Source organism: Neoarius graeffei, chromosome 21 (genome assembly GCF_027579695.1).
Source record: "Neoarius graeffei isolate fNeoGra1 chromosome 21, fNeoGra1.pri, whole genome shotgun sequence".
In the NCBI taxonomy this organism is placed as follows: domain Eukaryota; kingdom Metazoa; phylum Chordata; class Actinopteri; order Siluriformes; family Ariidae; genus Neoarius; species Neoarius graeffei.
Window position 1 is genome coordinate 49,193,005 of NC_083589.1, and position 27,861 is coordinate 49,220,865.

A 27,861-nucleotide genomic window follows, 5' to 3' on the forward strand; every position below is an offset into this window, starting at 1 on the left:
TCTCTACACTGTCCTATCCAATAAAGGTGAAAAAAGCCCAAAAAATATCTTTAAAAAAATGGTTGTTGTACACATTTTTATTTTTTTTACACATTTTAAACATCTGTGCTTTTTGAAAACATCTTTTTTTTTTACACATTTAAAACATATGAGCTTTTTTTAAAAAACATCTTGTTTTACACATTTTAAACATCTCACAGCATCGTTAGCGAGCACCTCTTGGCAGACAACACACTGTGGCAGTGGAGCATCTTCAGATCCAGTCCATGAAAATCCAAACTTTAAATAATCGTGGTCATACTTCCTTCTTTTTTTTTTTTTTTGCTTGGCCCAGACTCTGTCTCCTCACTCACTGTAGCTTTAGGTACTAAAAATCGATCCATTTTGTCTCTGGCAAAGGCTAGCTGAAGTTCGCTAAATGTCCGCAATAGTAACTTATTCTGGTTTATTTTTCCTCATGTTGCGCCCCCCCGAAGAACTCTGGCGCCCCCTAGGGGAGGCGTGCCCCACACTTTGAAAAGCCCTGACATAGCATATTTCAAACACTCATAACTTGCTATAGCAGCGACAAAATAACGATCAAAAATGCATTCCTAGATTTAATAAAATGAGATAAATAGAATTTTGATAATAAAAAATTTGTCTTCAGTTCCCCTTTAAAAGAGTGGACACCATCAGCCAATCAGCTTTCAGCAGGCATGTCATAGGGTTAACATCACAAAACAGAACATGGTGTTCATCTGTGGTCTCTATAGTGTTCTGTGTAAAGTGGCAACGTAATTGAATAACACGTTAATTAAGAAATAAAGCAAGTTTAAAAATGACTTCAGTTCCCCTTTAAAGGAATCCAGTCATCATAACAATGCAAACTCCGTTCATGAGAAACAGCTATTTGAACTTAACCCTGCCTTCTGATGACCACACTCCAGACTACTACTACTACTACTAATAATAATAATACATCAGTTGAATTTATATAGCGCCTTTCTCATACCCAAGGTCGCTTTACAATTAGAAGAAGAAAAAAAAAAAGTCCACCAAAAGGTGGTCAGGATGTCATTCCAATGGTGTAGCTGCCACAGTCCCACCAAAAGGCACATGAAGATAAGTCCCACACCGCCTGCACAGCTGCCGCGATGCCACCGGGCAACATCGCTCGGAACACCGCGCCAAGCACAAAAGCACCACCGCACAGAGCGCTGGACCACCACAATGTTAAAAGAGCAACAAGCTCACTGCAGTCCATAGCAAGGAGCACAGGCATCACCCACGGCGGACCAAGGCCTGAAGGGAACCGATGCCCAAAACTGGGTCCAGAGCTACACCACAACCGGCAGACAAAACACTAAAAAAAAAAACAAAAAAAAAACCCCTCAAACTACACAGACACAAAAAAGAAAAACAAAAGGGGAAATAAAATAAATTAAAAAGCTCCGGTGAGAAGCGGCAGCCAGAATGTGCACAGCGTACTCTCAACCGGAAACGGAAAAACAATGGATCAGGGCTGGATTCAAATATCTGACTATTTATCCACTGGGTAGGTATTTAGTTTTCAATTTAAATTTTTTTTTTGCTATATGTAGGTGACTGATAACGGCAAGCTTCAAAGTACATTCTGTTAACACATTTTTGTACTAAACAAGGTGCGATCAAAACGTTCTGAGACTATTCCTGTTGCAAACAAACACAGCATGGCATGGTCATGCGTGTGCTGCAAAGGTGTGAGAGTTAGTATGCTGTGTGAAGCTGTAATGTCAACACCAGGATGTGTTACACACGTTTTTGTGACGATGTGTACATGCGCATTTGCAATTTTATTATGATTATGGACCTCCAGTTTGAGCAGAGAGCAAACATCAAATTTTGTGTCAAACTCAGGACATCAGCAACGAGGACCCTTGAAATACTTCACTTCCAAGAAATTGAGCGTATTGTGTGTCTGGATTAGACCCCGAAGCCGTTTGTTTTCAGGATAATGGCTGGCTGATGAAATTATTGGCTGGCTAGCTGACTCAGCCAAAACCTTAATGGCTGCTGCAGCCACCAAAATGTTTATGGCTACAAATGGCTGATACTGGACGTCACTGTGTGGCATATATCCGGGCGAACGGATCAAACAAATGGGGGGAATAAATAGCAAATTACCACAGGTCCCCTGGTCTCTTACTTCATTGTAAATATAAATCTAGCAAGATTGTAGTTCAGTGCTAATAATAAGCTAATCTGGATTGTTCGAGGAAGGCATCTAGCTATCTACTCTCACTAGCAATGACCAGTGAAGGACTGGCAGCTATCTTACTATGATGAAAGTAGAGTGGTGGAGTACTTTTTTTTTTATCAATCTCGAAGTATGTGAAACAAACAAACAAACAAGCAAAAAAAAAACCTTTACACTTTCCCTCAGCAGCGGCAAAGAATGCAGCCATCTCGTCGATATCGGAGTCGATTGATGCTCTGGGTGGGTTCCCGGGTTCCCCAGTGTATCGTGGTAACGGTGTGAGGGGCGGGAAGCCAGACAGGTAGTCACAACGGCAAGCTTGTGGTGGCTCTCTGTGCTGTGATATCAGTTCTAAATCTCTACAGTGTATGCCTATACGTCTCTATTGTGTTACTACTAGTGTGTACAGTTGATCATGTTTGTGTCACTTTTCTTGTAGCTCATGATGTGGATAAACCCATTATTTGATGTACACAATTCTTAGTGGCTCAGCCAAATTTTATTAGATAGCAGCTCAAATTGGCTTACAAAATTATTGGCTGGCGGTGGCTCAAATTCTAAATGGCGGTTTTAGCGGCGCCTGGCGGCGGCTTCGGGGTCTAGTCTGGATCGTCGGCGCGCTCTGACTTCTGCCCCTCTTGAAATCCGAATACCACTCAAAACACCTCGCTCAGCTCATTGCTTCACTGGAATAGGCTTGCTGAAACATTTCAAGGTTGCTGATTACCTGATTTGGACCAGTTTGAGGTCCATAGTAAAACCACAAATGAGTATGTGTACCGTATGTTGTCAAAAATGTGTGTAACACAAGTCCCGATGTTGACAGCGTGACACCATGTGGCATACTAAAAGCCCGGTTCCACAACACTGATAACTATAACTATACCTATAACTCCAACTATGACTATACTTATTTCTACCTGAGCTTAGCTCCAGTCTGGAGCAGTCACACCACAACTATAACCCCGACTATAATATCACTTGGTCCTGACACTCAGGGAAATAAATGCATGCAACTTAGGAATCGTCATGGAAGTTTTTGCCAAGTAGTAGCACATTATTCCGGGTCATACTGTACAGCTTGGGCTTCAAAACAACCCATACACACACTCCGGTGGCTGATATAATACGGATAGGATCCAAAATACGGAGTGGTTATGGATTTTAATACGGATGCATCACGGATGCTAATAGTTTACGGATTGGTCATGGATGTTTCAGTATATTACAGATTGGTGACGGATTTCATACAACACGGATAAAAAATTAAGAAGTCTAAAACAAAGATTTTTTAAAACAATTGATTGCCTTACAGATTGTTTTAAGTGTAGGTCATAAAAAGAATTCTCCCCGACACACAATTATTTTTGTGTAATGGGACGAAAGCTGCTGAATTCGACTCACATAGTACTTCCAATTTTATTAGTCTTTTTTAATAGAACAATTAATGAATTTAGGGCCACGTGGCCCGAAATTCTCTGCTATGTTTTCCTGCTTCACCATGACCCAATTCAAGATACTGCGTCATGCATCACGTGCTGGGCTTTCCCCATTTGTGCAAGGCATTGTGGGATACAATTTTGAAAGAGGAGAGGAAAATGGAGGACGTGAGCGTGCAAATGAAACGTGAAAGACCGACTACAGTAACGGAAAGCGAGAAGAAAAGACGTTATGTTATATACGGAGGAAAGGAAACGCAGGACCAAACTAATAAATATCGGCGGTCAGCGAGCACCTCGGTGTGATCAGCTGTTCGTTTAGCGACAGAATGATGGAACCGTTGGTGCACAGTCAAAGGTAAACCTGTAGATGGCAGTAATGCAACACTGTGGATGCCAGCTGCTGTAAAACCCAAAAGAAGAAGAAGGAAGAGGTACGGTAAGCCTGCCCATGCACACACCGACTTCCTCTGTCTGCTTGTCTGCGCGAAGCGAGTGATTTCATGCACATTATTTGCTTTAAACCCCTCAAATTAAATAACTTCCCAACCACAGAGTGACCTGTGGGTTTTTTTTTGAGATATTACAGAAATAAACAATCACAATGACCAAATTTCAGAGGGAACTAAATTTCACTGATTTTATGAAATCAAAAAGCCATCTAGCTTCAAATGTTTGGACTGCCGAAGTTTATAATTAAAATATCTTCCCTGCATTTATATGTTTACTTTATTATTTTACTATTGATATTTCATGGAAAATCACATATCTGTGAATAAAAGATCCGTGCTTTGTATTACATATTTTTTTTAAATTTTCCGTGAATCCATATTCCGTGACTTCATGATGCAACAAGGATGGACAAAGATACCCAGGGAAAAATAGTACGTGCTCAGACAACGTCACATGTAAACAATTACCTGATTGGTCAGATGTTTTATCGGATCAGATTTTTCCAGGCCTGTAAAAATCACTCCAGAAGCAATCTCAGTGATACGGATAAACCCAGGCCTGGGCTATAGAGGATTTCAACGTGACGTCACAGGTCACGTGACGCCCCAGTGTCTGCCATTTTGAAGGTCAAGCTAGCTAATGTCAACAACAGTAGCTAGTATGTTACTGTAGCAATGTTTACGTTCAGTCATTTGGATGACTGTTAAAACCTTTCAGTCTCAAGTTTTTCCTTTACTGGATTTACTAGTTTACTGAGCTAGCGCTAGCTCGGGCAGGCTGGGAGCGAGCGCGCTAGCTCGGGCAGGCTGGGAGCGAGCGCGCTAGCTCAGTAAACTAGTAAATACAGTAAAGGAAAAACTTGAGACTGAAAGGTTTTAACAGTCATCCAAATGACTGAACGTAAACGTTGCTACAGTAACATACTAGCTACTGTTGTTGACATTAGCTAGTGCTAACAGCTAGCTGCTAGTACACTGCTACAACTACACCGACCCTAATAATACAGTTCTTGGTCATTGCCTGGTAACAGCAAATTTATAACGGGCCATGTCTCAACAGACTAAGAAGTTATTTCACTGACATTTAATAACATTTTGTTTATCCTGAGGACCGAAAGTAAATGAAAATGTGAACAAACCTTAGCTGTAATAAGATGGCGACCACCGGCTCCAGGGACGACCCGCTGATGTAGGCATGTTACCCAGCCTGGTTTTTAACGACATAGGTATACAGATCATGTGGGCCGAAGTCAGGTAAAGACGAGGGCTTGGTGTACTTCCGTACGTCAGTGAACAATCCTGGTGGAAGCAGGTAAACGTCGTTCTCTAAGCCTGCTAACCTCAATTTTTGCAAATACCTCTCCCTCTGCTCGCCCTGTAAATGCCCTACGTCGCTGAAGGTGAAGTGAAGGTGTTTTCTGCATCTCGCTCCTTTTTCTTTTATGTTTTTTTCCCTGGTATTTCCCACACGCCTGACTGCAGTCAGGAAGATCACCCGCGCTGCAGCGCTGCAAAGCCAGAAAAAGATAGCCTGGTAACGTGTACGGATCACGTACACCAGCATCATTGATTTTCTGGTGATATCGCTTCTTACTCGCGTCATCTAGGCCGGATAAAATACTCGACAATGAGACTTCGTCATGATCAACATGTGTATCGCTACCGGTAGTCGCCATATTTGTGACCGCCAAAATGGCGCCGTCGACTTGTTGACATGGCAACGGTCACGTGGGTCGAAAACCTCTATAGGTATCATTATCGGTCTGGTGTGAGAACCAAGCATATAAACTGCAGGGGACTGATTTATTTATAGTTTTCATTATAGTTGTAGTTATAGTTATTGGTATTGTGGGACCAGGCCTTAACTCACGAAAGCTCCTGCTCACTCCTGCTGCATGTGAATGACCGTGTGGCACTCCGTTTGTTAGAAACAGGAACAGTCTCGAAACTTTTTGATCACATCTGGTATTTATAATTTTTCACTGAACTGTTAAAATATGGAAATATATACCATCTCAGCATGACGCCTGACATCCCTCTCACTCACAGCAGTGAACGTCACGCTTCAGTTTTGCAGTGCTGTCGTGTTATTCCATCTATCTCAGCCAAGAATGGGGAAATGTCCAACTTCCCAAATCACCCCCCCCGGTCAAAACTTTGAATATTTGCTGTTGATTACTACTGAAGCTCTGGAGCCCAAAAAAAGGTATTTGGTTCAGCAAACCCTGCACACTGCTTCAGAATATAGTCATGAACATCCATCCATCCATCCATCCATCCATTATCTGTAGCCGCTTATCCTGTCCTACAGGGTCGCAGGCAAGCTGGAGCCTATCCCAGCTGACTATGGGCGAGAGGCGGGGTACACCCTGGACAAGTCGCCAGGTCATCGCAGGGATAATCATGAACATGCCTTTCAAATTTCATCTGATTCCATCCAATCAGTGATGAGTTACAGCTGTTCGAATATATTGATTGGCATGTCGAAGTCATATTTAAAATGTTCACTGTTTTGATAATTACTAAACTTTATAGTCTACTGAGTATTTTGACACCAATTTTGTGACGATACACCTAAAATGCTAGAACTACTTTGCAAAGTTGTTGGTTTTTTTTGTGTGTATATTCTGTAAATTATGGCACATACAGTATGAATCGCTTTAGGGCAGCACGGTGGTGTAGTGCTTAGCGCTGTCGCCCCACAGCAAGACGGTCTGGGTTCGAGCCCCGTGGCCGACGAGGGCCTTTCTGTGCGGAGTTTGCATGTTCTCCCCGTGTCCGCGTGGGTTTCCTCCGGGTGCTCCGGTTTTCCCCACAGTCCAAAGACATGCAGGTTAGGTTAACTGGTGACTCTAAATTGACCGTAGGTGTGAATGTGAGTGTGAATGGTTGTCTGTGTCTATGTGTCAGCCCTATGATGACCTGGCGACTTGTCCAGGGTGTACCTCGCCTTTCACCCGTAGTCAGCTGGGATAGGCTCCAGCTTGCCTGCGACCCTGTAGAACAGGATAAAGTGGCTAGAGATAATGAGATGAGATGAGATGAGATGAGATGAGATGATTCGCTTTAGTGATACTTTCTGTAGTGATAACAATGTTGTAAACTTAGTAATAAAGGAAGTGGAAATGTCCCAAACAGGCTATGCTATAAGTGCTAAAATAGGTAATTTGTTCATTGTGGAAAGGCAAAATTGATCAGCGATTCACAATAACACTGCGAGTCGACTCATTCCTCCCCACAGAGAACTCAAATTAGTCCCAGCTGGACTCCAACAATACACACCATTATAACAACCACCTGAAGCACAAGTACATGCAGTGTCTCAATCACTCGTGTCAGGGCTCAACAGTTGGACCATCAGCTGATTCGAGTAGAGCCAATAACCTGAGACTGACACAAAAGAATGCCTTTATTTATCTTCGTGTATTGTTCATTTTTCTTGAGTATATCCAGAAATTTCTCAGCAACTTCATGACTATAACCAGGGCCTGGTTTATGAGGCAATGCAAGAAAATGAGTCTCCCCTGTGAATAAGAGACAAATCATCCACTTGACCATTTTCTTTGGGTTTATTGTCTTATGTAAGCTCACTATTGCCACTTTTCTGATGCAATTTATATTGCAGATTTATACACCATGTTGCCTCAGACAAAGTGAAGCCTCTCTACCAAGGCAAGGGTCGACTTTTTTCTTGACTCTTTCCACATTTTCTCACCAATTTGTTAAGCCAGTTCCTATCCAGCCATCCAGGAGGGCGAAGGCTAACACATGCTTACTCCGAGACACATGAATCCAGCCATCCACATATTTTCTAACTACTTATCATACTGCATCACAGGGAAGTATAAGACACTTGGAGGAAAACACTATCTACTCTCTTCCGCATACATTAGCTAACAGATGCCTGTCGTAACTGAAAAGGAAGAGAAAAGTATCCCATCCCAACCCATCCTTCCCAAGCATTGTTGGATTCCCAGGCATTAAGGCCTGGTCCCACAATACTGATAACTACAACTACAAATCAATCCCCTGCAGTTTATGTGCTTGGTGTTCACACCAGACCAATAATGATCCCTATATCCCAGGCCTGGGTTTATCCGTATCACTGAGGCTACGTTTACACTAGACCGTATCTGTCTCGTTTTCTTCGCGGATGCACTGTCCGTTTACATTAAACCGCCTGGAAACGGGAATCCGCCAGCGTCCACGTATTCAATCCAGATCGTGTCAGCTCCGGTGCTGTGTAAACATTCAAAATACGCGGATACGCTGTGCTGAGCTCTAGCTGGCGTCTCATTGGACAACGTCACTGTGATATCCACCTTCCTGATTCGCTGGCGTTGGTCATGTGATGCGACTGCTGAAAAACGGCGCGGACTTCCGCCTTGTATCACCTTTCATTAAAGAGTATAAAAGTATGAAAATACTGCAAATACTGATGCAAATACTGCCCATTGTGTAGTTATGATTGTCTTTAGGCTTGCCATCCTTCCACTTGCAAGTAGTAAGTGATATGCGCTGGGATCACACACACAGCGGCTCAGTCCCGAATCGTGGCTTGTGCACTTCACTCGCGCGCTGTGTGAGCTGCGCAGGGCCGGAGTGCGCACCCTCCAGAGGGCACTCGCTGTTCAGGGCGGAGTGATTTGGAGCGCAGGATGCCTGCGGAGCCGAGCGTATCCGCGTATTGGCGTTGCTGTGTGCACGGCTAACGGTTTTAGTGTAAACGCGAATCGTTTTAAGAATGTTAATCTGATGATCCGCTGATTCGACGTAATGTAAACGTAGCCTGAGATTGCTTCTGGAGCCATTTTTCCAGGCCTGGAAAAATCTGATCCAATAAAACATCTGACCAATCAGGTAGGTGTTGTACATGTGACGTTGTCTGAGCACATGCCATTTTTCCCCGGGCATCTTTGTTCATCCTTGTTGCATTATGAAATCACGGAATACGGATTCACAGAAAATAAAAAATATAACACAAAGCACGGCCCTTTTATTCACGGATATGTGATTTTCCGTGAAATATCAAAAGTAAATGAATAAAGTAAACATATAAATGAAGGGAAGATATTTTAATTATGAACTTCGGCAGTCCAAACATTTAATTGCTTTAGATTTCTTAATTTTTTTATCCGTGTTGTATGAAATCAGTAACCAATGTGTAATATACTGAAATGTCCGTGACCAAGCCGTAAATTATTAGCATCCGTGATGCGTCCGTATTAAAATCCGTAACCACTCCGTATTTTGGTCCCTTTTTTATTATATTTCTGTAGTCCATGACCTATCTGTATTATATCAACCACTGGAGTGTGTGCATGGGTCGTTTTGAAGTCCAAGCTGTACAGTATGACCCAGAATAATGTTCTACGACTTGGAAAAACTTCCATGATTATTCCTAAGTTGCATGCATTTATTTCCCTGAGTGGCAGGACCAAGCGATATTATAGTTGGGATTATAGTTGTGGTGTGACTGCTCGAGACTGGAATTCCATTCAGGTATAGTTATAGTTGCAGTTCTAGGTACAGTTATAGTTATCATTGTTGTGGAACCGTGTCCTTATCAGGACTCAAACTTATGATCTCCTGATGATGGGAGATACTGGGTTAGTCCAGTTAAACTTTATTTGAATTTGACTTGCTTGGATCTCAGTCAGGGCGGCACGGTGGTGTAGTGGTTAGCACTGTCACCTCACAGCAAGAAGGCCTTGGGTTCAAGCCCAGCAGCCGGCGAGGGCCTTTCTGTGCGGAGTCTGCATGTTCTCCCTGTGGGTTTCCTCCGGGTGCTCCGGTTTCCCCCAAAGACATGCAGGTTAGGCTAATTGGTGGCTCTAAATTGACCGTAGGTGTGAACGTGAGTGTGAATGGTTGTTTGTGTCTATGTGTCAGCCCTGCGATAACCTGGCGACTTGTCCAGGGTGTACCCCGCCTTTCGCCCGTAGTCAGCTGGGATAGGCTCCAGCTTGCCTGCGACCCTGTAGAACAGGATAAAGCGGCTAGAGATAATGGATGGATCTCAGTCAGTGATGATGCAAATAAATCTTTCAACATCTGAGATTTACACAAAATCAAGATTTATTCCTGTTGGAGAACTAACTTTAGAATCAGATTAATACCCACACAAAGCTAGAGTCTATTTACTTATGTAGAAATCAGGGTTGCCAGATTACATGAACTTTAACATCCAGACATGGTTAAATTCTTCCCAAACTATCGCCAAAATTCTCATCTCATCTCATTATCTGTAGCCGCTTTATCCTGTTCTACAGGGTCGCAGGCAAGCTGGAGCCTATCCCAGCTGACTACGGGCGAAAGGCGGGGTACACCCTGGACAAGTCGCCAGGTCATCACAGGGCTGACACATAGACACAGACAACCATTCACACTCACATTCACACCTACGGTCAATTTAGAGTCACCAGTTAACCTAACCTGCATGTCTTTGGACTGTGGGGGAAACCGGAGCACCCGGAGGAAACCCATGCGGACACGGGGAGAACATGCAAACTCCACGCAGAAAGGCCCTCGCCAGCCACGGGGCTCGAACCCGGACCGTCTTGCTGTGAGGCGACAGCGCTAACCACTACACCACCGTGCCGCCCTCGCCAAAATTCATTTGAATAATTAAAAAAAAAAGATCAATATCTGCACAAGCCTATTAGTTTCCCATTAAAACAGAATTGAGGATATCACAACATTTGACACGGTTTGGTAAACCAATTCGAAATACATGTATTTGAAGTAGCGCACATCTCAGATTCAAAACCTCGCAGAAAATCTGATGGTACAAAATTGTATTTTACAAAATAAAACTTGATTGCAAGGAGTTCAGTTCTCCACATGCAGTTTTGTGGGTGCAGACCATGATTTGAACTAAATGACATGAGGACTGATTGTGGAACTGTAAAATGTTGGGCTGAAGTTCTCAGCAGGCTCTCCACTAAAGCCTCTTGGGTAGAAGCTGTGGAATAGTAAGGAGGAGACAAGGAGCCAATGGGGGCAGAAAGTTCATTATGAGTAGAGAAAGAAAGAGAGATGGGGATTTATAGGAAGCTGACAGGGTTCAGGCTTTCTCCCAGACTTCAGTTATCCTGTAACTCCATGTGTACCGCTTGTGTGCTTGTTTACCATGCGTACAATAGTTAACATTCAACACGTTTAATTCTAGTGTTATATAAAATCGTTTCAAGTGATAAAACACAACATAATATTTTCCCATGAGAGAATCATGTGCGTGGTAGATGGTTATACTTTAATTAGACTGTAATTAGCGGGTTTTTTTCTGAACAGTTAGATTTTCCACACCTCTATCCCCTGACATCATTTAGCGCCTCCATCACCCTGGATATTTCTTTTTAAAATATTTCTTTATGAATGTTAACACCACATTAATCTGTACTACTTTTAAAGGAAAATTCCATCAGACCGGGCTTGTCGTACTCGAGTCCGACTCGTGACCTGACTTGGACTTGAGCAACAATGACTCAGACTCGGACTCGGACTCATGCATTAACGGCATTCGGACTCGTAAATTGGAGACGAGGACTTGGATTTAAAAAAAAAAAAAAATTTGTAACATCTCATCTCATTATCTCTAGCCGCTTTATCCTTCTACAGGGTCGCAGGCAAGCTGGAGCCTATCCCAGCTGACTACGGGCGAAAGGCGGGGTACACCCTGGACAAGTCGCCAGGTCATCACAGGGCTGACACATAGACACAGACAACCATTCACACTCACATTCACACCTACGGTCAATTTAGAGTCACCAGTTAACCTAACATGCATGTCTTTGGACTGTGGGGGAAACCGGAGCACCCGGAGGAAACCCACGCGGACAACATGCAAACTCCACACAGAAAGGCCCTCGCCGGACCCGGGGTTCGAACCCAGGACCTTCTTGCTGTGAGGCGACAGCGCTAACCACTACACCACCGTGCCGCCCCAAAATTTGTAACATGCCATAATAATTTGGATATTTATATTTACATTACTTTTTATACTAATTTGGTGCAAGAGAATGCACATTCACCTGTTCATACATCATGTTCAGGATCAAACTAATGTTAATGGTGCTAAAATGCCTGGAGAGAACGCCCCAGGATTGTCCGCTTTGCTTATACAGACTTCTCGTGCAGTGGGAAAAAATGCACCGCTACGGTATGTGTTCCATATGTAGAAGAACTATCGAGGAGACGACAGGGACAACCTCGAACTTCAATCGTCATTTGGCAAGATTACACCCGGAGAAGGAAGTGACACGCTATGTTCATTGCTCTGTTGATAGCAGGGCTTGCTCGCTAAGCGATGAACTAGCTAGTGTTAACCCTCGCTCATGTTATTTGTCCTGTTGATAGTGGGCGGGGCTTGCTGAGCGATGAACAAGCTTTTTATCTGTAGCCTATTCACTAAAATGGGGCAGTCAAGCAGTAACGTTAGTCCAACACAGTAGCAGAGACGCTTTCACATAAAGGCAGCAACAGCCACCGTCAAATGGTGCAGTTGGAGTCTTGTTCTCGGACTCGACTCGGATCAATAGTGGGCTCGACTTGAAATTTTCTTTAATGACTTGGACTTGAACACTGGGGACTCGAGATTGGACTCAGACTCGAGGTTTACTGACTCGACTACAACACTGCACCAGACACACAATAAATCTGTGGTTGGTTGAAGAGAGCAACTGGACTTGCTTGAAGATTCTTGAAAACGTTTTGCCTCTCATCCTAAACGCTTCCTCAGTTCTGTCTGACTAATAGGGAGTATCCAGTATTTATCCTCTCATGGATCATCATAGAATCCGAATCAGAATGCTGATGGCTGCATTGTAGGCAGCGTTGCCAGATACTGCTGACGTTTTCCAGCCAAAATATGTTCAAAACCCGCCAAAATGCACTTAAAACAGCCCAATCTGGCAACACTGATTGTAGGTGGCTGAAAAAAGATGTCATAGACACCCACCTCTGTTCAATGATGGTCGTTCCAGGTTGACAAAAATGAACGATCCTCTCTGGCTAAGATGTCTGCCAGTTTTCTGGAAGTCCTCTCATACTCCCGCACCAGTCGACGGGATCTCATCCCAAAGTGCGTAGAAACATATCTGTGAAGAATCTCAGTCATCCAGATTCTTCACAGATATGACACACAATAAATATTTTATCTTGAAATGTTTGTGATGTATTTAGATTCTGGTGTATACGAATGCAAGATCTTTGTCATTCCTGTGAAAAGTTTGTGGTTCACACGGAACATCACGAGCACAATGCCGTTTAAGAAGACAAAAAAAAAATCAACTCTCAATCGTAAGTGATTAAATTTAGGTTTCATTTTTATCTCCTCAAAACAGAAGAGCAAAAGCTTATTTTCTCACTGAGATCCAAAATGCAATGCAGCTACACAACTCAGTGACGCTGGGTTACAGTAAAGACTCGGCTTGGCTATTTAGCAGTCTATGAGGTGACAAGAACGATGGCATTGATGGTGATATCATAAAAATTGCAGCTTTGGAAGCTGATCTGTTTGAGCAGAAATGTACAGATGAGGAGGTGAGAAAGCCGGACATACTAAAGGACTAAAGTGCTGCTGCATTGTCCTTTAGGTAGACATGAAGCAATGGTTAAATCTCACTGGCACCATGATCAGGAGGAATTGCATAATGGAGGAAACTGTGAGTGAAATTAGGAAAACTTTTTCCATCCATCCATTATCTGTAGCCGCTTATCCTGTTCTACATGGTCGCAGGCAAGCTGGAGCCTATCCCAGCTGACTATGGGTGAGAGGCAGGGTACACCCTGAACAAGTCGCCAGGTTATCGCAGGGCTGATGCAGAGACAAACAACCATTCACACTCACGGTCAATTTAGAGCCATCAATTAACCTAACCTGCATGTCTTTGGACTGTGGGGTAAACCGGAGCACCCGGAGGAAACCCACGCGGACACGGGGAGAACATGCAAACTCCGCACAGAAAGGCCCTCGCCAGCCACTGGGCTCGAACCCAGGACCTTCTTGCTGTGAGGCGACAGTGCTAACCACTACACCACCATGCCGCCCAGAAAACTTTTTATTTAAAAGAAAAAGGTTTAAGTCAAATGGCTCCTTTTGTCTCCTTGTCTCACAGCTGTTCACACCGAGCCTTGTGGGTAAATCCATGTCCAGCAGGTCTGAGGCTTTAACCCGTGGGAAGCACACCCTAGGGGTGGTAACTGTGGCGGGATTATGCTGGCCACAGGCAAAGTTTGTACATGGGACCAGGTAACTGTCGACATACACAGTTGGAGGAGTAAACCTCAAATAAATAAATAAATAAATAAATCCACCACCGGGAGCAGGGATGGTGGTGTTTAGCAAGTGCATGCACTAAAAGATTTAGTGTAATGGATCCCTAAACATTCGACTTGATCACCTATGGCAACGACAAGCTGAAACTACTCTAGTTAGATGAGTACTGCACTTTGATAGGAGTCACCCACGAGGGTAGCAACTGAAAAGCAAAAATGACTATTCAATCATCGAGCAAGTAGAGAGAGATACCAATCTTTGCAAAGATCAGCTCCGGGCAACAATGGAAGACAGGGACAACTGGGAAAGAACAGTCAGGGTTGTTTGAGCAAGTAGCTTGACAAATAGTAGTAGTAGTGGTAGTATTAGTAGTAGTAAGCCAAATGAGTCAAGTAAGAATTTAATCATAAAGAAAAATAATAATAATATACTGATTTTTAATGTTACTGAGCAAGTCATTCAGTACGGATTTTATCTTACATTTCTTACATTAAGTTAAACACTTTCAAGCAAAACCCAACAACCTATAAATGAATGATGTGAGTATCTCTAATTTCTCCCTGGTGTACTGAGAGAAATGGGAAAAGATCCGTGTCAGGCTAGGTGAAGTACTGCCAGAGTCAGGACATGAACTGTTGGTATCCATTTGGCCCACAGGTGGTAATAAAGTCCAACACAAACAGCGGCTTGGAAGAATCTGACGGAGATCAGTGAGCTTTTCTGAAGAGAATCAAGCATTCCTGACACAACTTCAGAAGGGCTGCTTGTAAATCTGTGGCTGCACCATCAAGACCTTCAAACACTCAGACTAGGAGGTTTTCCTGATTAATTAATACCTACAGTAGGTTTGCATAGAGAGATCTTGCTGTTTTTTTTGTTTGGGTTAAACACTGATTAAAATGTTAAGTATGTAACATTGCACACTAGGGATGGGTGATATGGCAAAAGTGTACCACAAGACTTTTCTATGATATAATATTTATCATGTGATATTATGGGTTTGCTAAAAAAAAAGTAATTTGATAAGGTATTGTGAATACAACCCCAATTCCAAAAACGTAGGGACACTGTGTAAAACATAAATAAAAACAGAATGTGAAGATCTGCAAATCATGGAAACCTTATATTTCATTGAAAATAGTACAAAGACAACATATCAAATGTTGAAATTGAGAAATGTTATTGATTTTTATAAAATATATGCTCATTTTGAATTTGATGTCAGCACCATGTTTTAGAAAAGTTGGGACGGGGTAACAAAAGACTGAAAAAGTTGTGTAATGCTTAAAAACAAAACAAAACAAACAAAAAACTAATTTGGTTAATTGGCAACAGGTCAATAACATGATTGGGTATAAAAAGAGCATCCCAGAGAGGCGGAGTTTCTCAGAAGTAAAGATGGGGAGGGGTTCACCGCTCTGTGAAAGACTGCATGGGCAGACAGTGCAACAATTTAAGAATAATGTTCCTGAATGTAAAATTGCAAAGAATTTGGGGATCATGTCATCTATGGTACATAATATAATTCAAAGATTCAGAGAATCGGGAGAAATCTCTGTATGCAAGAAACAAGGCTGAAAACTGACACTGGATGCCTGTGATCTTCAGGCCCTCAGGCGACTCTGCATTAAAAGCAGACACGTGTCTGTAGTGGAAATCACTGTATGGGCTCAGGAACACTTCAGAAAACCATCGTCTGTGAAAACAGTTCATTACTGCATCCACAAATGCCAGTTAAACAATATCCAGAAACACCACCACCTTCTCTGGGCCCGAGTTCTTTTACGGTGGACTGAGGCGAAGTGGAAAATTGTCCTGAGGTCTGACGAATCAAAAGTAGAAATTCTTTTTAGAAATCATGGACACCACATCCTCCAGGTTAAAGAGGAGAGGGACCATCCGGCTTGTTGTCAGTGCACAATTCAAAAGCCAGCATACAGTATGTGATGGTATGAGGGTGCATTAGTGCACATGACATGGGTAGTTTGTACATCTGGGAATGCATCATTAATGCTGAATGATATATACAGATTTCAGCGCAATATGCTGCCATCCAGACAAAATCTTTTTCAAGGAAGACCTTCCTTCTTTCAGCAAGACAATGCCAAACCACTTTCTGCACATATTAAAACTGCATGGCTCCATAGTAAAAGAGTCCGGGTGCTAAACTGGCCTGCCTGCAGTCCAGACCTGTCTCCCGTTTAAAAGATTTGGTGCATTATGAAGTGCAAAATACGACAAAGGAGACCCTGAACTGTTGAGCAACTACTACAGCAATTGGTCTCCTCAGTTCCCAAACGATTACAGAGTGTTGCTAAAAGTAGAGTTGATGCAACACAGTGGTAAACATGCCTCCGTCCCAACTTTTTTGAAACGTGCTGTTGACATCAAATTCAAAATGAGCATATATTAAAAAAAACAAACAATAAAATTTCTCAGTTTCAACATTTGATATGTTGTCTTTGTATTATTTTCAATGAAATATAGGGTTTCCATGATTTGCAAATCATCATATTCTGTTTTTTATTTACGGTTTACACAGCGTCCCAACTTTTTTGGAATTGGGGTTGTAGTAGTGTTGCACTTAAAGAACTTAAAGTCAGTGGTACTTTTATTTAGTGTCCACAAAAATACAAAGTAAAACATTCCGTACATTATTTCTGTAATAATTCTAAAGATTCAGTCCCAAATCTACTGCTTCCATTCAGAGTTTGTAATTGTTATAATAATACCGGTGATACCTGAGATATCACGGGAAACTGTATCCTGACATAATTTATCACAATATCAATATTATACTGTCATGTTGCCTAGCCTTAGTGGCAAAGTGACCTGAAAATGCAATTCCTGCAAATGCAGCATGTAGAACAGTGCAGGCTTTATGAGAGCTGCTGCGTGTCAGTGGACGTTTCTATAGAAATGTGTTTACCAAATGGATTTTGTAAACTGACCAAAGTATCATGTATTCGCAATAGACAGCACTAACCATTTGTGGTGCTTGTCATTACAGTCATGTCAGAAGTATGTTTCTGTGTATCAGCAGAACAAGCGTATCTGACCTGTTCGCTCATGCTGTTTATGCCGTCAGGTCCTAACAGATTGACCGCTTGCTTGACGAGATCAGTGCGACCACAGTTGAGCATCCGAAAGCCCAGGTCCTGCAGAAACTTGGCCTCTGTGGAGGCTGCGTCCAACTTTCGTGTGGCACAGAAACAGTCGTCTGCTCTGGAAAGAAAAGTAAAACGGGAATGAAAATTGTTACATTAGGAGTTTCATTTGGAGAGGAACACAAGACAGCAGAGATCCAACAGCTGTGGTTTATGTCAGGGGCTCTCAAACGCTTCACTGCCAAAGACGGCTTTAACTGTAAAATACCGATGTGTCCACTCAGGACAGATTTATTTTCTCAACTATTACATTTTGGCTATTTATCTGAGACGGCATTTATTATCTCTGAAATTTCCATGTAAATTGTACACTTCTTATAATTAAAATGCCATTAGATCCAAGTTGATATTATCTGAAAGCATAATAACTTATAATGGTGGTGAAAATCCCCAATGCCCTGGCTATCCTTCACAGGATTCCTCTGATCTCACGTTGATTGGTGCTGAACTCTGATCCTATAATTTGATGAAAATGTACATAAATATACATAATTGTAAAGTAATCTTAATACAAAAATCCATTTGATCTATTCAATGCGACATATTACACTGACAGATCAACAAGCTACAGTAACAGCCCTCTTTCAACTTGTGCTTTTTTGCTGCAAGCACGTTTTCAGTCCTTGCTGTTTCAGAGTATTTCAATTACAGCAAAATTAATTAAAGATGGTTCAACTTTGAAGTAACTTAAATTACTACTGTCATTTTATTAACCTGTGACATTAGCTTAATTAACTCCAAAGTGTTTTGTTCCACAGGAAGCAAACTACATAGCTAGCTAGTCAGATGAAACTGTCAACACTAAGCTTGCCAGCTAAATCAAAAGTATCTTTATACAATAGGCCTTGTTCTTACAAACAGTCAAAGAGTCCATTTGATAGATCCTTTGTTCAATTATGATGGTTACATTTTGGCTAACAAGCTGATGCTAAACAGATTCAAAAGGCATATTTTACCAAGCTAGCTATACAACCAAGCATAAGAGCATACATTAAACTTGCTAACTAGATCCACAATTTCACAGAGACAAGAAGTGAGTAAGAATCTCATCTCATCTCATTATCTCTAGCCGCTTTATCCTGTTCTACAGGGTCGCAGGCAAGCTGGAGCCTATCCCAGCTGACTACGGGCGAAAGGCGGGGTACACCCTGGACAAGTCGCCAGGTCATCACAGGGCTGACACATAGACACAGACAACCATTCACACTCACATTCACACCTACGGTCAATTTAGAGTCACCAGTTAACCTAACCTGCATGTCTTTGGACTGTGGGGGAAACCGGAGCACCCGGAGGAAACCCACGCGGACACGGGGAGAACATGCAAACTCCGCACAGAAAGGCCCTCGCCGGCCCCGGGGCTCGAACCCAGGACCTTCTTGCTGTGAGGCGACAGCGCTAACCACTACACCACCGTGCCCGAGTAAGAATCGAATCGAATCGAATCGAATCGAGTAAGAATCGAAGAATCTTTTTTTTTTCATTACCCCCACCCAAACAAAGTTTGGCGGGGGGTATAGAAAAGGGGTTCCGTCCGTCTGTCTGGTCCCGTTTTCGTTTCTGGGCCATATCTTTAAAACTACTGAAGATATCTTCATGAAACTTTGTGTACATATCAAGCAACATCTGAACTGGTGCCTTTTGTTATTTTGGATTTTTGGAAAAAAAAAACCAGCCATATTTTTCAAATTTTTACATCATAAATAGATTTTTGACTTAGTTTCTAAGAGCGGGCGGCACGGTGGTGTAGTGGTTAGCGCTGTCGCCTCACAGCAAGAAGGTCCGGGTTCGAGCCCCGTGGCCGGCGAGGGCCTTTCTGTGTGGAGTTTGCATGTTCTCCCCGTGTCTGCGTGGGTTTCCTCCGGGTGCTCCGGTTTCCCCCACAGTCCAAAGACATGCAGGTTAGGTTAACTGGTGACTCTAAATTGACCGTAGGTGTGAATGTGAGTGTGAATGGTTGTCTGAGTCTATGTGTCAGCCCTGTGATGACCTGGCGACTTGTCCAGGGTGTACCCCGCCTTTCACCCGTAGTCAGCTGGGATAGGCTCCAGCTTGCCTGCGACCCTGTAGAACAGGATAAAGCGGCTAGAGATAATGAGATGAGATGAGATATATCCAAAACTATTCGTGATACGAATTGGAAACTTGGTATACATGTTAACAAGGTGGTGTAGATGTGCCTTTTCATACTAAGAAATGTGAGAAATTTTAATTTTTCATGTTTCCATGGAAACAATTTCAGACTTAGTCTCTCAGGTTAGTCTTAGGGGTAGGTTTTGTTTCCAGAGCAGAACTTGAAAACTATGAGTGGTATGGTCTTGAAAATTGGCATATGTGTTGATTAAGTAATGTATATGTGCCTTTTGATACTAAGACATGAGAAATTTTAATTTTTAGTTCACCTAGACCAAAGGTCTGGTGGGTTTATGCCATGGGCTGCTGAGGTCAGTGTAAAGAGGTCGGGTTGGTTTCCTGCAGCAGAACTTGAAAAATGTGACAAATTATATCTTGAAACTTGGTATATAGTTGGTATATAGGGTGGGGGATATAGATGACTCTGTTTTCTTGTTTAATAAGATATAAGAAGATTCTAATTAGCGTTCATTTTCATGGAAAGGCTTCACTGTATCAGGTGTCATCGTGACAAACAGGAAGTCTGGCTGGTTGTTCAATCAAGACCAGCTGGTATCTGTGAAAGAAGTAGATCTAACCCACATCTTAAATCTCATTTTTGTCACATCGTCTTTACTTTTTACTCTGAAAATCATGTCTACAGTTGCAGTCAAAAGTTTGGACACCCTTATTCATAGGTCTTTCTGTATTTTGACTGTTTTCTATATTGTACAACAATATTGAAGACATCCGACCTATGAAATAACATATGGAAGATATATGGACTTCTGTGGCAAACAAAAAAAAGTGTTAAAAACAAAATATGTTTCACATTTTAGATTCTAAAATAAAGTATCTACTGTTTACCTTGATGGTGCTTTGCACACTATTGGCATTATATAATATCGCTTGGTCCTGACACTCAGGGAAATAAATGCATGCAACTTAGGAATCGTCATGGAAGTTTTTTCCAAGTAGTAGCACATTATTCCGGGTCATACTGTACAGCTTGGGCTTCAAAACAACCCATGCACACACTCCGGTGGTTGATATAATATGGATAGGTCACGGACTATGGAAATATAATAAAAAAGGATCCAAAATACGGAGTGGTTACGGATTTTAATACGGATGCTAATAATGTACGGATTGGTCACGGATGTTTCAGTATATTACAGATTGGTTACTGATTTCATACAACACGGATAAAAAAAATCAAGAAGTCTAAAACAATTAAATGTTTGGACTGCCGAAGTTCATAATTACAATATCTTCCCTGCATTTATATGTTTACTTTATTAACTTACTATTGATATTTCACGGAAAATCACATAACCGTGGATAAAAGATCCGTGCTTTGTATTTATTGATTTTCTTTCTGTGAATCTGTATTCCGTGACTTCGTGATGCAACAAGGATGCACAAAGATGCCTGGGGAAAAATAGCACGTGCTCAGACGACGTCACACGTAAACAATTTCTGATTGGTCAGATGTTTTATCGGATCAGATTTTTCCAGACCTGGAAAAATTATGTCAAGATCCGCTCAACTAAGTAAAGAGAAACGACATCCATCATTACTTTAACCTTCATCCTACCAAGTGGGGTCCATCTGGACCCCGCACCTATATGTTTGTTTGCCATTTTAAAAATATGTGACATACTGCCTCACCGTTTTATGAATTTGTCGGAATTTATGTCTTAATTAAAACACTAAAGCACCGGAAGATCAGCTTTTTGCATTGTGAAGGTATAATTAATTTGTTACTGGGGTCCAACCGGACCCCAGAGTAAAGTTTATCTGTCTTTCATTTTATAATTGAATAGCACACTGAAAGTTAACTTCTTTTATTTCTTTTATGTTCCATAATGAAACTACCAAGGCATTCCTTCTTGGGGTCCGTGTGGACCCCACTGCTGCAATAAGCAAAGGCTGTAAAACAAAAGCCCTAAATTATTTTACAATTACTTTTTTGTTTTAAATTCTGTAAGAAAATACCTAAGTTGTAATCCAGAATGTTTTACAGCTGCATGAGCTGCAAAAATCATGTATATAATGCCAGTTTTTTTTGTGGCGCTATAATTTGCTACATGTATGCTAGTTATTGCAATATTATTGCAATGTTATTGCATTTATAATACATCACTGATATTCAGCCATAGTGGATTTTGTTCTTCAATAAAGTTATGTCTGTTTGCTGTATTGAATTGGTTCTTACTACATTGATTTCAAGGTATTCCCTCCTGGGGTCCATACGGACCCCGCCTGGTAGTTTGTGTATGTAAAATTGGCTGGTAGGATGAAGGTTAAGTGTGTTCTTTATGCTTTGGGCCCTTTAGTGTATTGCTGTTATTAATACAAGATGTTCTGAACAAAACTTATCTGGTGATTTTGTCTTTATAAGCTTTAATTTTAGAGAAAAGTATTGGGGTCCAAACGGACCCCACATGGTAAGATTAAGGTGTAAAATAGCATGGTAGGATGAGGGTTAAGACATGAAGTGACTTTTAATTCATAAAAATAAAGAAAAAACATTGACTTAGAAAGTGTCCAAACTTTTGTATTTTTAATGAGTTATTGCAAAGTATATTTTCAACTCTGCTTGATGAAGTCTGTTCAACTGCCTGCTAGACATTAATATTCATAAGCAGACACCCAATGCTCATTAATATTCATTGATAAATTTTGAAATACAGCTGTTGTTGTTGAGTTGGAGAGGTACACAATATTCAGCTGTGAGGATGGCAAGAAGTTTCAGAGTGGTGAGTTTATATTGCAGTTCATCACAAATTGCTGGCTTTAAAATGTGGAACAGCCTTCCAAGTAGTGTTCGGAAATCAGACACAGTCTCAGCGTTTAAGTCGAGGCTGAAAACATATCTGTTTAGTCAAGCCTTTTGTTAATAGTGTTTATGAGGTAAAGGAGTAGATCTGGAGGGTCCTCAGACATAGAGTGTTTTGGTAAACTGGGATGTATGGATGCTGTCAGTTCCCACTCGCTTGCTCACTCAGGTTTGTTGATGGTGTAGTGGCTGCTGCTTTATGTCCCGGGGCTCCCTCATGCCTGTGTTACCTTCTGGCTCTCCCCTTTTACAACCCCGATTCCAAAAAATTTGGGACAAAGTACAAATTGTAAATAAAAATGGAATGCAATAATTTACAAATCTCAAAATCTTATATTGTATTCACAGTAGAACATAGACAACATATCAAATGTCGAAAGTGAGACATTTTGAAATTTCATGCCAAACATTGGCTCATTTGAAATTTCATGACAGCAACACATCTCAAAAAAGTTGGAACAGGGGCAATAAGAGGCTGGAAAAGTTAAAGGTACAAAAAAGGAACAGCTGGAGGACCAAATTGCAACTCATTAGGTCAATTGGCAATAGGTCATTAACATGACTGGGTATAAAAAGAGCATCTTGGAGTGGCAGCGGCTCTCAGAAGTAAAGATGGGAAGAGGATCACCAATCCCCCTCATTCTGCGCCGACAAATAGTGGAGCAATATCAGAAAGGAGTTTGCAAAGAGTTTGAACATATCATCATCTACAGTGGATAATATCATCAAAAGATTCAGAGAATGTGGAAGAATCTCTGTGCGTAAGGGGTCAAGGCCGGAAAACCATACTGGGTGCCCGTGATCTTCGGGCCCTTAGACAGCACTGCATCACATACAGGCATGCTTCTGTATTGGAAATCACAAAATGGGCTCAGGAATATTTCCAGAGAACATTATCTGTGAACAAAATTCACCGTGCCATCCGCCATTGCCAGCTAAAACTCTATAGTTCAAAGAAGAAGCTGTATCTAAACATGTGATATGTCATCTATGTTCTATTCTGAATAAAATATGGAATTTTGAAACTTCCACATCATTGCATTCCGTTTTTATTTACAGTTTGTACTTTGTCCCAACTTTTTTGGAATTGGGGTTGTAGTTATGCTGTCATAGTTTTGCCAGAGCCCCTGCTTGCACTCAACGCAAAATGTATACTGTTTCTACTTATTCAGGTGACATTGGGCATACCTAACCACCTGTGTGTGTTCCCCCCGTGTGTCCCTCTGAGTTACATGTCAATCCTGAGATCGAGATGCTGACCTCTTCTGCTCCTCGGACCTGCCTGATCCATCCTGATGCCCTACGTCTGGTTGGACTCTCATCACATTGCTCCTGTGGAGGACGGCCCCATATGGACAGTTGAAAGTCACACCCGGAAGATGCTCTGGACACTTAGGCCAAGTTTACATTAGACCGTATCAGCGGATCATCAGATTAATGTTTTTAAAACAATTAGTGTGCACACAGCAACACCAATACACGATTTGCGTGCACACAGCAACACCAATACACGGATACGCTTGGCTCCGCAGGCATCCTGCGCTCCAAATCACTCCGCCCTGAACAGCGAGTGCCCTCTGGAGGGTGCGCACTCCTGCCCTGCGCAGCTCACACAGCGCGCGAGTGAAGTGCACAAGCAGTGATTCGGGACTGAGCCGCTGTGTGTGTGATCCCAGCGCATATCACTTACCACTTGCAAGTGGAAGGATGGCAAGCCTAAAGACAATCATAACTACACAATGGGCAGTATTTGCATCAGTATTTGCAGTATTTTCATACTTTTATACTCTTTAATGAAAGGTGATACAAGGCGGAAGTGCGCGCCGTTTTTCAGCAGTCGCGTCACATGACCAACGCCAGCGAATCAGGAAGGTGGATGTCACAGTGACGTTGTCCAATGACGACGCCAGCTAGAGCTCAGCACAGCGTATCCGCGTATTCTCAATGTTTACACAGCACCGGACCAGACACGATCTAGATTGAATACGTGGACCCTGGCGGATTCCTGTTTCCAGGCGGTTTAATGTAAACGGACAGTGCATCCGCGAAGAAAACGAGACAGATACGGTCTAATGTAAACTTGGCCTTACAGTAATGCTTTTATGGCTGAGGACTACAGTTAACTTGCTAACTTTAGGAATGCAGTTGTCATGAACAGTTTTGCACTCAAGTTTCCATCAACTGAAGAGTTTATAACATCAACGAAACTGACTTCATGTTAAAACTGTTAATGTTATAATCATGTTGTCTGTTGTCGTCCAAATGAGGATGGGTTCCCTTTTGGGTCTGGTTCCTCTCAAGGTTTCTTCCTCATGTCGTCTGAGGGAGTTTTTCCCTTGCCACAGGCTTCATCATTGGGGATAGATTAGGGATAAAATTAGCTTATGTTTAAAGTCATTCAAATTCTGTAAAGCTGCTTTGCGACAATGTCTACTGTTAAAAGCATTATAGAAATAAACTTGACTTGAAATGTAGGATGGGCGACACGGTGGTGTAGTGGTTAGCGCCGTCGCCTCACAGCAAGAAGGTCCGGGTTCGAGCCCCGTGGTCGACGAGGGCCTTTCTGTGCGGAGTTTGCATGTTCTCCCCGTGTCCACGTGGGTTTCCTCCGGGTGCTCCGGTTTCCCCCACAGTCCAAAGACGTGCAGGTTAGGTTAACTGGTGACTCTAAATTGACCGTAGGTGTGAATGTGAGTGTGAATGGTTGTCTGTGTCTATGTGTCAGCCCTGTGATGACCTGGCGACTTGTCCAGGGTGTACCCCGCCTTTCGCCTGTAGTCAGCTGGGATAGGCTCCAGCTTGCCTGCGACCCTGTAGAACAGGATAAAGCGGCTAGAGATAATGAGATGAGATGAGATGAGATGAAATGTAGGACAGTGAACAAGGTAATGCTAATGCACTCTGCTAAATCAGCTAACTACGTAAATGCCAATGACGTCAACAAACAGAGGCATTTTGCAAGTCAATATAAGCAGACATCGTCTTCAAAATGTTTTCTACCTTGCTCCTTTTCCAAAAAGTGAGCAGCAATGTGCTGATTCATTATTTAATGTAATGAAACTCAAAGCTAAATCAACTGCTTGAAATCAAACTGGCATTTGTTTGGAGTGCCGTCTTGAGAGAAATGTGCCGTGCTGTGAGTATTCAAAGTGGGAAAGCAGTTGGAAAGTCACCAGAAACAAACTTTACTCTCTGGTTATAGAGAGCTTTGTCTTTGGGGAACAAAAAGTAACATTTATTTGGTGCTTTGCAGCAGAAACGGCACATTATTTTAAAAGGACGTTTTAACTTGTCGTATTCAGTGAGTGTAGAATTTGCTTTGTAGCACTGTCAATTCTGTTGTCAATTTTTCTCAGGGCAAAGTAGTTCAAAAAGTTTTCAAGAAATTGCCAGTTGATGTCATAGACTAATTTGCATATTCATAGAATATCCTCACAGACATTTCCTTCTCAAAGCATGTTACATGGAGAAAAGGATTGGTTTGAAGACACTAAATACAACAGAATAGAAAACAGTTTTATCAGAATGAGAATAATAGATTATAACTTATTCCTTCTTGAAATAAGTCTTTGGTCATGAGTAGTCTCACTAATATTACTTGTAAATATAAAGGACAATGGGGCGGCACGGTGGTGTAGTGGTTAGCGCTGTCGCCTCACAGCAAGAAGGTCCGGGTTCGAGCCCCGTGGCCGGCGAGGGCCTTTCTGTGTGGAGTTTGCATGTTCTCCCCGTGTCCGCATGGGTTTCCTCCGGGTGCTCCGGTTTCCCCCACAGTCCAAAGACATGCAGGTTAGGTTAACTGGTGGCTCTAAATTGACCGTAGGTGTGAATGTGAGTGTGAATGGTTGTCTGTGTCTATGTGTCAGCCCTGTGATGACCTGGCGACTTGTCCAGGGTGTACCCCGCCTTTCACCCGTAGTCAGCTGGGATAGGCTCCAGCTTGCCTGCGACCCTGTAGAAGGATAAAGCGGCTAGAGATAATGAGATGAGATAAAGGACAATAAAATTTAAAGCTAGATGGCCTTTCGATTTCGTGAAATTTAGTTCTCTTTGAAATTTGGTCATTGTGAATATTTCACAAAAAAAAACAGGCCATTCTGTGGTTGGGAAGTTATTTAATTTGAGGGGATTAAAGCAAATAACGTGCATGAAATCGCTTGCTTCGCGCAGTCAAGCAGACAGAGGAAGTCCGTGTGCGCATGCACAGGTTTACCTTCTTCTTTTGGGTTTTATGGCAGCTGGCATCCACAGTGTTGCATTACTGCCATCTACAGGTTTACCTTGACCGTGCACTGACAGTTCCATCATTCTGTCGCTAAACGAACAGTTGATCACACCGAGGTGCTCGCTGACTGCCGATGTTTATTAGTTCGGTCCTGTGTTTCCTTTCCTTCGTATATAACATAACGTCTTTTCTTCTCGCTTTCCGTTACTGTAATCGGTCTTTCATGTTTCATTTGCACACTCACGTCCTCCATTTTTCTTTCCTGTTTCAAATTTGTATCCCACAATGCCTTGCGCAAATTGGGAAAGCCCACCACGTGATGATGTATGATGTAGCATCTTGAATTGGGTCATGATGAAGCAGGAAAAAATAGCGGAAAATTTAGGGCCACGTGGTCCTAAATTAATTAATTGTTCTATTTTTTTTTAAATAATAAAATTGGAAGTCTGTGATTCAAATTCAGTAGTTTTCGGCCCAGGGAAAATTCTTTTTATGACCTAAACTTGAAAAATCTGAAAGGTAGTCTAGCTTTAAAATGAAGAACAAAGAAGCATGTACATGGAACAAACAATGGTGATCAATGATTGGCCATTGGGGTGATTGGTGATCAGTGATTGGATGTTTTTTCACAATATGGCGTCATCTACCCTTACCTCTTTTTCCTGATTTTCATAATAAATAATTTACATCATAACTCATTTAACAGTGGGTAAAGTTGTGGCCTCAAGCTCCAGGGTCTCTGATTTGATTATGAGCTTCATTTAGTGTTCTCCATGTGCCTATGGGCTTCTTCTCAGTTCTCCACGTTCCACTTACCTCACAAAAATGCAGTGTTCCTGGGACAGAATCTGGATTTATTGTGACTCTGACCAGGATAAAGCATTTACTGAAGATGGATGAACGAACTTTCGATATTCTATAATAAATATACTAAAACTTATTGTATGCATCCAACATATAGTTAATTTTGGAATTAATATGGGTACAAATGTGCTTCCAATTTCAGTTTGATATTAATAGAGATAACTAAAGTCTGATTTTTGGGTAGCACAGTGGTGTAGTGGTTAGCACTGTCACCTCATAGCAAGAAGGTTCTGGGTTCGAGCCCAGCAGCCAAAAGGGGCCTT

At 42.0% G+C, this 27,861-nt stretch overlaps 1 protein-coding gene across 2 annotated transcripts in view; it reads right to left on the minus strand.

Moving 5' to 3' along the window:
* btbd11a (BTB (POZ) domain containing 11a) overlaps window positions 1-27,861 on the minus strand; it is a 619,821-nt gene that overhangs the window by 81,158 nt on the left and 510,802 nt on the right. For both annotated transcript variants that reach the window (XM_060903305.1, XM_060903304.1), the window contains exon 5: window positions 17,448-17,613. In XM_060903305.1, coding sequence (XP_060759288.1) covers window positions 17,448-17,613 — 166 coding nt within the window. The remainder of the gene's footprint in view (window positions 1-17,447; window positions 17,614-27,861) is intronic.